Here is a 14,595-nt window from a genome sequence, read left to right as displayed (position 1 = left end):
GGTCTGTGCTCGCTTGATACTTAAAATGCCAGCCAGAAATCCTGCAAAGCCTTTAACTGCTTTATCCTTCAGTTAACCATGCAGGTCATGTAGGGTCAGAACTTTGCAGAGAAAGCATAGAAAGAAGAGTGTTGCCTTTCGAGTGATATGGCAAAGGGAATAGCAAAAGTTCAGCTCTGAGACACATGAGAAGTCGGGATTAAAGTTGTAGAGAAAAGACAGATTTAAATAAAAACAGATGCAAAGGTAGACAGAGAGGGATAGAAACCGCAGGAGAGAGGTTGAGCATAAAAAGACAGATACAAACAGATGAATGTAAAGCATGATGCATTGAGGGCCGACAGCTGGGCTGAAAGACAGATGGACAAAAGTACCGATAGAGAAGGTGCAGTGGTGCATAAACAGCGTCTCACCTGCTCTATTTTTCTCTCAGACGTCTTCTTGTCATGTTTAAAAAATAAAATAAAGTGATGCCCCCTCTCATTTTGCACAAGACAGACAGACCAGTCAAACTCTGAGACAGATGGTTTGCTAACTAAAGCGTGGTTCAGGTGCAGATGAAAGTCAGTTTAATCTTTAATGATAGTTTTAAATACCAAGCCACTAGTGTATTACTAAGTGAGCAATAAACTTATCTGATAAGAGTCTCTTGGGTGGAATTGGATTCATGTTCTTACCTGTCTGGCTGCTGGCCATCTCTGCTGCTGCGAGAAGAGATCAAATTGATCAATGGTTATGATCAACTTTCACAGCCTGCTCCCTGGGGGCAGGAATTAAAAGCGGATGCCTGATCAATCACATTGATTACATCCTAAGATCAGTTCACTGGTTCAACTGACCTGACCAGAAACCTTCTCTTAGCAGAGCATCACTTCCTATCCTATATGTTGAAGCTTAGCTTTTACATTGTTTTACAATTTACATAACCGTTTCGTTTTTTAAAATGACTTCAACAAAATTCTCTACTCCTAATTTTGGCCTTACAATGTCACATAGCAATGTAAAATCTGCATCAAATGAGGTAATACATCATGCTGTAATTTATCACAGCATCACAGCGTTGTAAATGTTAAAATAAAATGCTCAAATCTTTTTTTTTTTTTTAAATTACAGAAGTCAGTATCTGAGAAGCTGTAAATATAGAAAAGATGGAGAACATATTGCATGAGGCCTGTGGAAAAACTGTCACAAAACAGTGAATAAATCCGTCAAATTTATCACACAGACTTATTTATTTTTAGATTCAGTGACATACACAAATAAATTCAATTAGAAATCATAGAAAGAATCCATCCATCTTCGTCCGCTTATCCGGTGTCGGGTCGCGGGGGGAGCAGCTCCAGCAGGGGACCCCAAACTTCCCTTTCCCGAGCAACATTAACCAGCTCCGACTGGGGGATCCCGAGGCGTTCCCAGGCCAGGTTGGAGATATAATCCCTCCACCTAGTCCTGGGTCTTCCCCGAGGCCTCCTCCCATAGAAAGAAGTGATTTATAATTTCAGAACTTGCATGAGAATCCTCACGTTTTTTAATTTTCCTCCGAATCAAAATAATCCAGTGATAGTTGTTATCTGTACAAGCATGGGTCCATTGCAAACAGGAACTGCTAATGGCTATTTCAGCATCCTTTTAACGATGCCAATTTGCCTTTTAATATAAACAAATATAGACTAAAACAACAGGGCTCAAGTAGCCAGACTGCTTTTCACTGCCTCAGTTTATCTTTTCTGTTCTGTATTAACCACACAGCTTGTTTTTATTCAAGGCAACAAACCATACATACTTCAATCCTCTAAAATGCCATAAACTACAGTAATACTGTAATGCTTTAAAGTATAGAGCATTAAGCCACAATTTACTCTACTGTAACAGACACTGAATACATGACAGCGTTGACATTTTATTGAAGTAAAATGAGGAGAAGAGCTTGCACATGAATTGGAACTCACCCTATTAGGATTTGTCCGTACTCTAAGGACTGTTATTTTAGTGTTTTGCACTCTGTATATAAGGACCACATTTTGTGTTTAAAGGTGATAAATTAGTTAGTGAGTATGGCTCTTTGCGTGAATAGTTTTGTACATTGAAAACTGAGATAAAACAATGTTTAATACTAGGCTCTTTTTTTCATAGATCAACAAGCATCACGTGCTATTTGTTAGAAGCATTAATGAAGTAAGCAATTAAAGGATAATGATCATCCAGGCTAAACACACCATTGTATTGCCTTGATTAATGCAATCCATCATTTTACGCAAGACCGCTAACGTAATATGTGATTTAAAGCAGCTAATTACTGCGTTTAATGGAAATATTTTACCTTTTTTATTCATTTATGTGCACTGTTACGTACTCCAGCTGGAGACTTTCAACTGTGGAAGTACTTTTAATACCTCTGCAATGATGGCAACGTTATAAAGTCATGTTAAGAAAAAAACTGCCTCAGTTGTCTCATTTACAATGATGGATTAGGTTTGTAAAGGCAGCAGCGTGTTTCTGCAAGCTGTTTTTTAATGGGCTTTTTGGAAACAGTGGGAGCCTGTGACTTCCGGATGAGCAGGACGACCTGCAGCAGAGCAAGCCGTCACAACTTCTGACTGCAGCAAATACTGTACAAAAATATGTGGTAGGGGGAAAGAAATCACGCTGGTATTATCCTGAAACATCTGAAAATGTTTGCAGGTATTCCCAAATCCCACTGAGAAATCCAAATCCTTATTCGTTTTATTTCAGAGAAGCTGTCAAAGTGTCTGCCTCTGTGATATGTACTCTGGAGAAACAAATCTCATCTCACATCTGTTAATATGGTTATAATATATCGCCCACTGTTGTGCAAGAGGCACCCTGCACCGCAGCTTCTCTTCTAATCTTATGCATTCACTGATACGATACTGTTAGACCCCTTAGACCCTCGCTCCTATCAATTACCAATTTGTCGAGCAGAAATCGGCGGCTTTGTTTGCGGATGTGCGTGGGTTGTGAACAGCGGCTACAAATTGCCCGTCACGTTAAATTTGAGGCCCATTCAGCCGTAGTGGATTTGATTTGTGAAGTAAGGAGGGCAGGGCTAAACGCTGTCCTATTGAGCCACCCCTTTTAAAGCTGTGGTAGTGATTGCTCCCAGTGGGATTCCACTAAGTACCTCTGCTGCATGCTGTCTTGTTGCACTCCTAATGTGCACACTTCATCAGCATTAAACGTTTTCTCCTTGCACATACATTACACGGTGTGTATTTTATTTATTGTGTCTGACATGTCTAACAGAGACAGAGGAGATGTTTGTCAGAGCTAAAGACACCAAAATTGTTTATATGTTCTGGTGTTCTTTCATGCATTGTTATGCTATGGCAACTATGTTAGTTTTCCACATATGCATGTCAATAAAAGCCATACCATGTTTTACCCAGCTGTGTTTTTCTGCCACCTCTGATTTTTTTCCACCTGCTCTAAGTTGACTTTTGCTTTTCTTCTAGGCTCCAGCTCCCATGGCTTTTCCCATGACCACACCGCAAGTGCCTGTGTATGGAATGGTGAGTGTGCACAGATGCACAAAAAAAACACGTGGTACCCATTACTCACATACATGCTAAATATTTTCATTATTGGTTAATCTTTTCTTGATACATTTATTATTCGTTTGATCTGCAAAATGTCAGAGAATAGTGACAAAACAAACCCTCAAAGCCTAATCTTCAAATATCTTGTTTTTCATGTTATCATTTATTATAAGGACAACTCCCATTAGTCAACATTTCTGTAAATGTGCCAGTGTTAGCCAGCTGGCTAATTTTCAACTGTAGTCCTTTGGCGAGATGTTTTTAGACCACAGCAACAAGAAACAGCAAGACATTAGTTTAGGTTAAAAAAAACTGCAGACAGAAGACAACAATACGCCATAAAGACGGCAACAAAATAAGCATTCCCAAGACGGTGCAGAAGCCATGCAGAGCAACAGCAACCAGCAAGACATTAGTACAGTAATATATCAACAGTATCCCCATTCAGTACATGTAAAGCAAGCAAGCAAGCAACAAAATACAGCCAAGCATTGCTGATTATAGCCATTTTCTTGACACATGCAAACATGCAGAGCAGCAATACGCAATGAGACAAAAAAATACAACAATCATGATGGCAATCTGGATAGAACATTAAAAGACAGTACAAGTTAGTACAATGGTAAACTTTTTTAAGTAAAAGTGAATATTTCGTGCATCCCCAGGCCATGCATAGCTGTTTTGTCCAAAACCAAAATATATTCAGTTTACACTTGTACAAAACTGAGAAAAGCAACAGATCCTCACATTTTAGAAAGCTAGAACCAGCAAATATTTGGCTTTTTTGCTCGATAAATTATTCAAAGAATTATTTGACTATCAAAATAGTTTTACTCGGTTACTTTCGATTTCCTTCAATTAAACAAGTGATGGCTTTAGCTCTAATGCAGATTATACTGAGTTACCCACTAGGGCCGGGTATCGCCAATGATTTCCTGAATCAATTTGATTCCAATTCAATTACATTTCCAATTCAATATCAATTATGTTAGTGAAATTTCAGTTACAATAACAATTTTGCTTGGATATAAAAGATTCTCAGAGAACTTATGCTAAACATCTATAATGAAAATGTATTAAAAGATCAATTTTGGGATTTTATTAATCGATATCAGATCACTCAAACAAAGATCTATTTTATTTGGAGAAGCGATTATTTTAAGCCCTAGTGCCCACAGGTACCTACTTTCACTTGACTATTTACTTTAGTTTGTCTTCTCTCTTTATCAACCCCTTTCCTACCTTTCTTTCTCCTCCTTTTTCATCCCTGTGTTTCTGGCCATTTTGCTTTCTTTCTCACTTTCTTTTTCTTAATGCTTCTCTTACTCTGTTTTTCATCCTTGTGCCCCATCTTTCTCTATCTCAACCCCCTCCTCTCTTTCTCCAGGTCCCTCCCCAGATGGGTCAGATGGGCGGGGTACCAGTGATGGCTCCTCAGCCAATGATGTACAACCAGCCTGTTCTCAGACCCACTAACCCCTTCGCACCCATGCCTGGAGCCCAGGTCAGCTATCCTGTACTTGTGCATTCATACACACAAAACGACACCTTTGCAACTGAAAAGGTATTTAATAATAAAATGTAATAAAAACGTGTTAATGTAGCATGTTTCTCAGTAATGTCATAAACTTGTGTTTTTATATGAGCCAACTTGTGAAGTCACAATTTTATAATGTTGTGAATTGTAACAGTTAAAACTCCTTATAAGGTCACAATGGCTAATTCATGCAATAACATGACTTTACCAGGACCTTATTTTCAATAATCAATGCAATGTGACAAAAAAATAAGTTGACATAAATTAAACAGACAGAGTGGAACAAAACTAATAATGTGACACAATATGGCTGACGTAACAAACCAGAAGTTACATTTAGTTGGATTTGGTTTAGATGTATAGTTGTTTATGTTAATGGCAGAAGTATGGCATTTTGTTTGTATGTATGTAATGTGCATGTGTGAATGTGACACCTTAAAACAAACAAACCAGTGTCTACTTGTGACCCATCATCAGCAGTTGCATGTCTGTGGGTTATGACCAGGCCAAAAACAATAACAGTGCAAAACACATGCACATCTCTCTTGTTCAAGAGTCCAAAAAACTGTAATTGTGATTTATGTTTGTAATAATATTAGTATTAGTATGTTTCCCATTACAACATTGTTAAACATTCAATTACATTTTTTAGATAGCTACATTGAGAGATTGACATAAAAGTATGCCTTTTTAAGCAACTTAGCAAATTGCAGTGTACAAAATGATTGTAATGATGTAATAAGTTACAAAGATGTATTGTAGCCATTGTAGCTGTTTCACTAACCTGTTTTAGTGCATGTAAATTCCAGCTGAGATATTCTTTGTTATAAGTCGGTTTGAATGCATCAGTATAATGATCAAAATAAACTATTTCTTTATTTGTTTTCGCTCTTTTTCTGTCTATTCAGATGCAGTTTATGTAATCCAGTCAGCGGGGAAGCAGAGTGCCAAAAGCGACAAACGGCAGAAGAAAACACACGAGAAACGATCAGATGGACGGAGGAATGATTTGATAAGGCTAAAACGACTAAGAGACAGACAGACCACAAGATAACACACCGACACCAAAAAACATGTTGGAAAGAGGAGGAGAAGATGAGCACACAGAGGATGGAGGGATGTGGTGGGGAAGATGTCATCCTGGCTGGTTGTTGTCTGAAACAACTTCTCGTGTGTGTGTGTGTGTGTGTGTGTGTGCATGCGCGCATTTGCATGTGCGCGTGGCTTCATTCTGTTCTACTGTCTAATTTGTGGTTTAAATCGTATCGATGGAGGGATGTGTCAGGAGAGGGAATAAGGATAAGAGAGAAATATGTGAGGAAAGATGGAGGAGGAGAGAAGAGGGGATTAAGGAAATCCTACCTCTGGTTTTCAGTCGGACCGGAACCCGTCTGACTGCCGTGAGAGTCTCTGCTATAGAATTAGCTTTATTTCAATACTGGTGCTATTTTGTCCTCTCTTGGTTACTGTACATCTGCAACGGCAACTTGGGAGCACTTAGGAGGGGACAAGTGTTTGTTTAGTGTGTGTGTGTGTGTGTGTGTGTGTGTGTGTGTGTGTGTGTGTGTGTGTGTGTGTGTGTGTGTGTGTGTGTGTGTGTGTGTGTGTGTGTGTGTGTGTGTGTGTGTGTGTGTGTGTGTGTGTGTGTGTGTGTGTGTGTGTGTGTACTTGTACAGCAGTTGTTTCAGACAATACCTTCACAATGACCCCCCCTTTCCATCCTCTTTGTTGGCTGTCTGTGTCCAACTGTCCAATCAGCAAGAGATTTGGAGGCAAATCTCAAGTGTTTCCCGTAATTTTCCGCTCTGTTGGGGATATCTTTGTATTTTTCAATCTGTTTTCTTTTGCAGTCTCTCCTGAATGTTATCGGGGCTTGTACAGCAATTTGTTGAACCATTTGTTAATAGTAGTTGAGCATTTTTAAGCTTAAGTCTTAGTTACTCATACTGCATTGTTTTCTTCTCCCAGAGTTACAGATACACGCAGAGAAACAGGGATTAGCGGCGGCTGCATGCTAGCAAGGTATATAGTCGTCTTAATTGTCTATGAACCAAAAATATAAAAGCCTGCCACACCTAGCTAGCTGGTGTGTTCTGGCAGTTACAGATTTGTTAGCTTGGTTGCTAACGGGACAATAAGTTCCCACCGTTTAAAAGATGTATTTTGGTCTACAAACTATTACTCCATCCATCAGAGGAGGTTAAATAAAACTGGATGGTGCATCACCGCTAATAAGCGACGACAGCTTCCTCCATTTTGGACTCTCCGTTCCCCAAATGTGAGCGCTGTCGAAACGGCTTGATTTTGGTCTGCGTTTTCTGGTGTGACCAGACATATTTTACAAGTTTATCTTGACACATATATGCCTGCCATTACTCTCAGTAGCGGGTCAAATTGAAGAAATTGGTATGTGTGTTATGCTAAAACAACTGCATAGTGTTTATTAGCATCGTGAGCTGCCTGTTAGCACCTGATTGACCTGTGTGTATCTGTTCTTCTTGTCCTCATTAGCTTACCACCGACCAGATTCAGATTTGAAAATGTTTTTAAAAAATAAGAGCTTTTTCATTAGGGACACCCCTGGCAGAACCACATTGTGTGCCAATTATTGATGACAGCAACACTGAGTGAGTGAATAAATGTTACTGAATTTAGTTGAATTCACTTTAAATTGCACTGAATCAAAGCGAGTGGCTTTAAGTGCAACTCACTCTGCACTGAGAGCCAAAACAACACTGAACTTTTGGCATCACCCTCGCTCTGTGGCTCCAGGAAATTTTGGAGATAAAAATTGACTCGTGTAATAGGTCGTGGCCAATCCAAAGCATCCGTCACCATGAGTTTGACTGTTGGTATATGTGTGCATAATGCATTTTTTGTGTGTTCACGTGTGTTCTTACACATTTTATGTGTGTGTTTTCCATTGAGGGCTATTTCTGAGGGTCTAATTGTGTCGAATTTCGAGCCGAATTTGAGCCAGCGAGTTTGACACAAAGTGTGATTTGTTTTGTTTTTGTAAAATCAAAATTTTGTTGCAAAATGCACATGCAAACATGCACTGAAGTGACTATCCTGCCGTAAGAAGAGCTGTTGCCAGTTCTCCTGATATGAAAGAGTTGAGACAGAGATTTGAAGTTTGTGGACATTGTGTGAGGTTTTACAATAACAAGTTTGTTCTAATCGACCAGCCACTTTGGCAGGTAACTAAAAATTGTTTTTTGCCATTCTAACAATGAACTTGAACATTTTTGTAGTCCCATCCCCATCCCAGTCCAATGTCTACATCTCAGTGATAGTTCACATAAAATCTGTAGAATCTCGCTTCAGTCTCTCAACTCTCTCTAGTTGGTCTAGCTCTAGAATGCTTTTTTCGCCTGCTTCGTCACTGTTTGGTATGTGTAGATATGTATAAAAAAAAATAGTAATAATCAGTTTCTGTCTAGATTGTCTGCTCCCACCTATCACTGTCGCTGTTGGATAGATATTGCTCTTAGTCGCTTCTTGTCGCAGTCTTGTGTTAGCTTAGCTTCTCTTCATAGTATCCTTACAGAAGACCGCCTGCAGTAGGTTTCCCACCTTGTCCTCACCGCTGCCAGTGTCTAGTAACTATAGCTCTATTATCTCTCTTGGTGTCTCCGTCTTTTAGCTGTAGACGAAACCTTTCGGAGGCTCTCAGGCTTTGTGGTGCGCTTTTGAGTGCGCTCCTTTCTTCTCGCTGTTAGCATCGCGCCAGTTTCTGGTTAAATAAAGTCCTCGTCTATTTTTTTTTCTTTTTTCTCGACAACATCTGCCATCTCCGCCTCTTGTTATGATGTCAGCAGCCTACAAACTGTCTCTGATTTGGACTGTTGAACCCAGACAGCTAATCAGATGCTTGGATATCCAGGTCTTTTGTGAAAAATGGGAGACTTTGTTGGCTATAGGAGAGACATAGAACTCAAGAAGTCAAGTACAGTATGTAGTCCAGCTGGGTTTGGAAATGGGCTTTCGCTAAATGCTATTGGATTTCAGCAGCAGCTTTAAAGTTTGTCTGCTCAACTAGCCACTTGTAAAGTTTATTTAACAGGAAACGTGTTGCAAGTAGCAAGGGAATCCATGCATTACTGGGAAAGATGAGTAAAAGTTCAGTTCCAAGCCATGATAGTAAGGAAGGTTTTTGTGACCGGCCAAAACTTCTTCAAAAAAACTTGTACAATAAATTGCTCTCTTGTGTTTCTGTTGTCCTAAAACTGAACTGTTATCACCATGAACTCCAACAGGGTACCTTTTTTGCTTTTGGCTTCCAACTTGGACTCTCGTTAAACATTTTTTTTCTTAATGGACGTCTGCACTTTGGCTCCAAATATAAGTTTGAATCATAGCTCTTTACTTTCTGGGACAGCTGTCTCTTATCTGGTGGTGATGAATTGGTACTTCAGAAAGAGAAGCAGTTACTAGCTGTGGCACTGATCCAGAATCAGGTCATCATCACCCTGGATCTTAAAAACAATGAATCGTATCAGGTCTAAATGCACAGCTAATAATTCCTGATGTTTTGTAATTACCTCTTCAGAATACAAAATGAGTTGGCTTCGGTGTGAAGGACGGTAAAGTCAGTGCCAGGGTGTTTCGTTTGTTATTGCCAATTAACCTGACTTAGGTAAAATCAAACCAAATGAATGCTGTTTGACCCAGTCTGACTACCTTTTTCAGCTTTTTTCTTTCAAGCTAAATCTACATTTTGTGTTCTTCTTGGGCAGTAGCTTTTCTCTCCTTTCCGTTTTCGAAAACTTTAAATTTCTCTGCATGGAATCCTGTCCTGCCTGTTGTGAGGAGATTGTCTTTGTGTGTCTCAAGTGGTTTTCAAAATGGTCAAATATTTGCGGGATAGAAACTACTGTGGTTTTTGAGTCTCATAAATGTTACTGGCTCGTCTCCTTAGCGTTGATGTAACAGCTTCATCACGTAGGTAATTTTGTTAGGGTATTTATCCTGGGAGGGGTTTGGCCGAGCATGCAGGCTCTTTTTTTCGGCAACTCCCTTCCTCAAATTCAGACACTTTCTCACATTTACAGCTGGGAGTTTCCCACGACAACCACTGTTTCAGACCAGCCAACCTTGTGGCTTAGTTTCTCTCAACTTTATAAGCTGCTACCACCTCTCTGCATTGTTGTAGCATGAATAAGTGGAGAAGGATACACGGATAAACGTTGATGTCATATTGAAATGTCTGTTCTCTGCTAAGGCCAAGTGTATCAAACATTCAGAGAGCAGACTCCTCTCTGGCAAGCCATCGCTCTCTCTCTCTCTTTCTGGGGTCGGTGAGTGCATGGTTGTATCGTTGTCGATGTTTGTTGTCCTTTTTCCAAAAAAGCATGATATGACCGTGATGATGAAGATAAATTCTCTCCTCTTGTTGTCCCTGTTTTAAATCGCCTTGTCAGGCAAGGCGAAGTGGCGAGATGGATCACACTTTCTTGACTAATCATTTGCCGTCCATGACAGGGACTGAATCTCAAAGATGTTTGTACTGTCAATAAACGAGCCACTGTAGCAAAAACGGAGCACCAAACTTTTTTTGTGATACCTCTCCCAAAGATGTCACATTTGTTACTTGCAGCAGATATGTCCTTTTGGATTTTCCACTGTTGTGGCGCCATTGTGGCGCCATCTGGGGGTTGCTGTGTGCATTGCAGCTGTGGCAGTAGGAAAAGCAGGAGAAAGTTAACAGTCAAAAACCCCCCAAAATGAAACGAACGAAACAAAGAGAGAGGCTGTTTAACAGATAAATTTCCTCATTTTGTCAGTGAGTGTTGAATCAAAGATCTCTTGTGCACGTTCTGTTTTTTCTACATCAGTGTTTTTTGGTAAGAACCCTCGGATTGCTGCCTCACTAATCTGTATATAAAGAAATGCACACATTCACAACACAGAGCTTAAACACATACTCTCATAATCTGCAACTGCATTATTTTCCATTCACTCTTTATTTTTTCTGAACGTGAAAGATATTAGCGTTATTACAGCAGTATATAGGTATGATTACTCCTCAGTGGGGACGGGCTAAACAGACAGACGATGCAGATTTCGAGAGCTGCAGACCTCCCTGTACATCAGGATCAGCCATGAATTCTCCATGATGCCAAATGTTTTTTTGAGCAGAGTACACCTTTTAATCTGTCTCTCTTTTCTCTGTCTCCTCCCCCCATCTCTTTGTACATTTTTTCTATTTATTTAAAGCAGAAATATATGGATTGTATCAAGCATGGAAAGGCAAACAAATGTTACAGTTGACAAAAAAAAAATCACAGGCTTTTATTTTACAGCAGTATATTTGTTTATTCTAGGGATCGGTTTTCTCTCTTTTTTTTTGGAAGAAATAAAAAGTCATTTTCCATTCCTAAATGATGTCTGTTTTTCTTGACACTTGCTGAAAGAGCTGCAGGCTCGACTCACTACTGCAACCACCAAGGTCTACATAATTTTAAAATGCACTTTAAAGTCTCAGTTGATAAAAATTCAAGGTCCCGAAGTGTCAAACCTCGTAATTTTTAATTGCAGCACCAGATAGCCTGAGAATGTTTTATTTTTTTAATTAAGCCTTTTCTAGTAAAATCTAAACCCATGTTTTAACCCTTCCAGTATGTATTTTATAAGTTTTTATATTTTACTTCAAAATAAGTTTTGAATTTTACTGTGATTGGTATGTTTTAACCTCGTTTAACCTGGAAAATTGACTGCTTCACATTCATTAACACCTCAAATCTGCCTGCAAGAACCGGTCATTATCAGTCAGTCACTATGCCACTCCAGGCAGGGTTTAAATGCCTTGCTCAAGGGCACTTTGATGATGCTAATTATTTAAGGAAGATAATTGTTTCTAATGCACTTTTAACATATGTGGTTTTTCACCAAATGGTCTTAAATCTGTGAATTTAGTCACAAATTGAATTAAATTAAACTTTATTATCCAAAGAAGGGAATCCTTTTTGTAGGAAGTTCAAAAAATACACAAAGTAGGCTAATAGACAATCCGTTTAAGGAACAATACTACTGACATTTACTTCCATGAAAATACCACAGTTATCGATTTAAGAAATCATTTTCAGTGGTTTGCTGTTCAAGATAGTTGTTTGTTGGTGGCAGGTATAAATAATATTGATCGCTGGTTAATAACACTGGTGCTTTATTACAATTGGCTGTTAAAGTGACATACCTGTAAATGCTTGTTTTGCCAAACTTGCTCTCACTTATTCCTCTTTAGAGCATTTCTTATAGTAAACAGGAGTAATATTTATAGCTCTTAAATCATCTAACAGTTTGTTTATCAGTAATGAAGGCTAAAATGTAGCAGAAAGGTGTTTTATAAACAGAGTTTTTGTAGTTTTTACAGAATATCCATTAACCCGGGCACAGAGAAACAAATTGCCATGCAGCAAAATTATTTACTGACGACAAAACACTGCCGTTTGTCAGGCTCAGTATGTTTTGAGTGATATATTTCCTACGAAGAACCATTTAATCAACAACACTGAAATATGACCAAATAAATTACCCATGGTGTCTGTGAAAGCGTCTTGATGTGATTGTGGAACAAATGTACACAAACTGTTCAGAGCTCAGTGGGAGTAAGGAGGTGGGAACCGGCCTTTTTAATCCCTCACCGTGGGAGCACTGGAGTCAAAATCAGACCGGGCTGGGGAAAGTGTGTTAGGCCAACATGTTAGAACATGCAGGGATATGCAGGTGTATCTGTATACAGGACAGGTGTATACAAACACAGGAAAAACCGTAAATACACACAGGTTATGGGTGGTAATTGTATGTTTTAGTAATGTTTTCCCACCGTTCTAGAGAGTATGGGACACCCTAACCATAGCCTACTTAAGTTCCCATATAAAAATGCAAGTATACGCTTGTTGGCATGGCCAAATGTAAATGGACACAGGGAAATCTTGACTTTGTGGTAAGAGTTTAAAGAAGGCCCATTTCCTGTTATAACAACAATGCATTTCTGCCCCAAAGCCAGGTCCATAAAGAAATGTTTTTTCCCAGTTAAGTGTGGCAGAACTTGTCTGGTCTGCAGAAATCTGGTTCAATGGAAGTACGTTGCCAGGATAAACCCATACACTGTAAACATTATGGACGTAGAAGGAGTGACGTCACCCATTGGTTTGTGGACTGCGGGAACTGCCGTTTTAAAGCTAGCAGTTTGGCATTTGGCCGTCGCCATCTTGGTATTTTGGAGCCAAAAGTGACCATATTTGGACACGAGGGCAGAGCTGGGGAGGATGACGTGACTAAGCCAGTGTTGTGTATGGTTTACATTTTTTACAGTCTGTTTCAATGGCACTGTGCTAAGCTAAACGCTAAAGAGGAAAACTCGTCGATTTTCACTTAGCAGACGCGTGTTATCCAGCAGAGTTTTACCAAAGGGAAACCGGGACCTCCGAGCACGGGATCAATATTTACAAAGTGAACATCATGCTGTAGCCTATTGAAGAAGACTTTAAACTAGCGATTGAGACCATAGACTCATGAAAATGTTTACAGAGGTAATACATCAGTGAGAGGTATGTTAATAATTCTCCCTATAGACTTCTATAGAAACAGACCTTTTTTTTGGACCAGTAGAGTCACCCCCTGCTGGAAATGAGATAGAATGCAGGTTTAAGGCACTTCCGCATTGGCTTCTCTTGTAAATCCTGGAAGCCTAACAACAAGAACAACCTTCGAGCTAGCAAACTAAGGTTACACGTTGAAAATGGCAAGTTTTGACCAACATTTGGATTGTGCAGTAAGGCAGGCCTGCTTGGTTCTTTCGGTGAATGATTGTAAAGAGTTACAAAGAACAAGTTAAGATCATTACTATTCAACTAGGACTTACTGGGACGTTTCAGGACCAATTGGCGGGGATTGCTAACGACAAAGTACACACTATGATATCTGGTAAGAACAAATTATGTTTTACCATGTATCTAGCTAATTTAAATAGCTCACATTACGTTGGGTTGTGTGAACAGTTAACTTCATTTGATATTTTATGTGGCGTTTTCATTTGCGGGATGCAAACATTCCAATAAAACAATTTTCTTCCGGAGACTATTTTGCAGAGCCACCGTCGCTGTGTCCGGAGCTTCGCACCGCTGAGACAATTGTAGTTGGTTTAAAGAAATGCAAAAAGAAAAAACTGAGTGTGTTTTCCTCCTATACCAGAATGTATCTGTGAAGTAGCCAGACCTTACTCCACAGCGCTGTCTGGCAATGCAGACTAACCTGACCTCAACCCCAACCTACACCTTAATGGGATGAACTGGACCACAGACCGTGAGTCGAATGGAAGCAAATCCCTGTTGCCAGGTTTCTAAATTTCTAAATCCAAGAAGAGTGGATGCTGTTATAGCAGCATGTTAATGCCCATGGTTTTAGGATTATATGTTCAAAAATCACATATTGGTGTAATATTTCTTTGTATCTATTTGTTGCAACATATTTTAGCTCTCTTTATTTGGCCATAATCAG

General features: G+C 39.4%; 1 protein-coding gene across 3 annotated transcripts in view; it reads left to right on the top strand.

The window, feature by feature from the left end:
* si:ch211-200p22.4 (phosphatidylinositol-binding clathrin assembly protein) overlaps positions 1–6,669 on the top strand; it is an 86,486-nt gene extending 79,817 nt beyond the window's left edge. For 2 of the 3 annotated variants that reach the window (XM_028606197.1, XM_028606199.1), the window contains 3 exons: positions 3,474–3,530; positions 4,945–5,121; positions 6,003–6,669. In XM_028606197.1, the coding sequence (XP_028461998.1) occupies positions 3,474–3,530; positions 4,945–5,121; positions 6,003–6,017 (249 nt within the window). In that variant the 3' untranslated portion in view covers positions 6,018–6,669. The remainder of the gene's footprint in view (positions 1–3,473; positions 3,531–4,944; positions 5,122–6,002) is intronic. The other variant, XM_028606198.1, reaches the window with a different exon arrangement.
* Positions 6,670–14,595: the final 7,926 nt, after the last annotated feature.

The sequence above is a fragment of the Perca flavescens genome, chromosome 19 (genome assembly GCF_004354835.1).
Source record: "Perca flavescens isolate YP-PL-M2 chromosome 19, PFLA_1.0, whole genome shotgun sequence".
NCBI lineage: Eukaryota > Metazoa > Chordata > Actinopteri > Perciformes > Percidae > Perca > Perca flavescens.
Note: the sequence above shows the minus strand (reverse complement) of the source record. Positions and strands in the feature narration are given on the sequence as shown.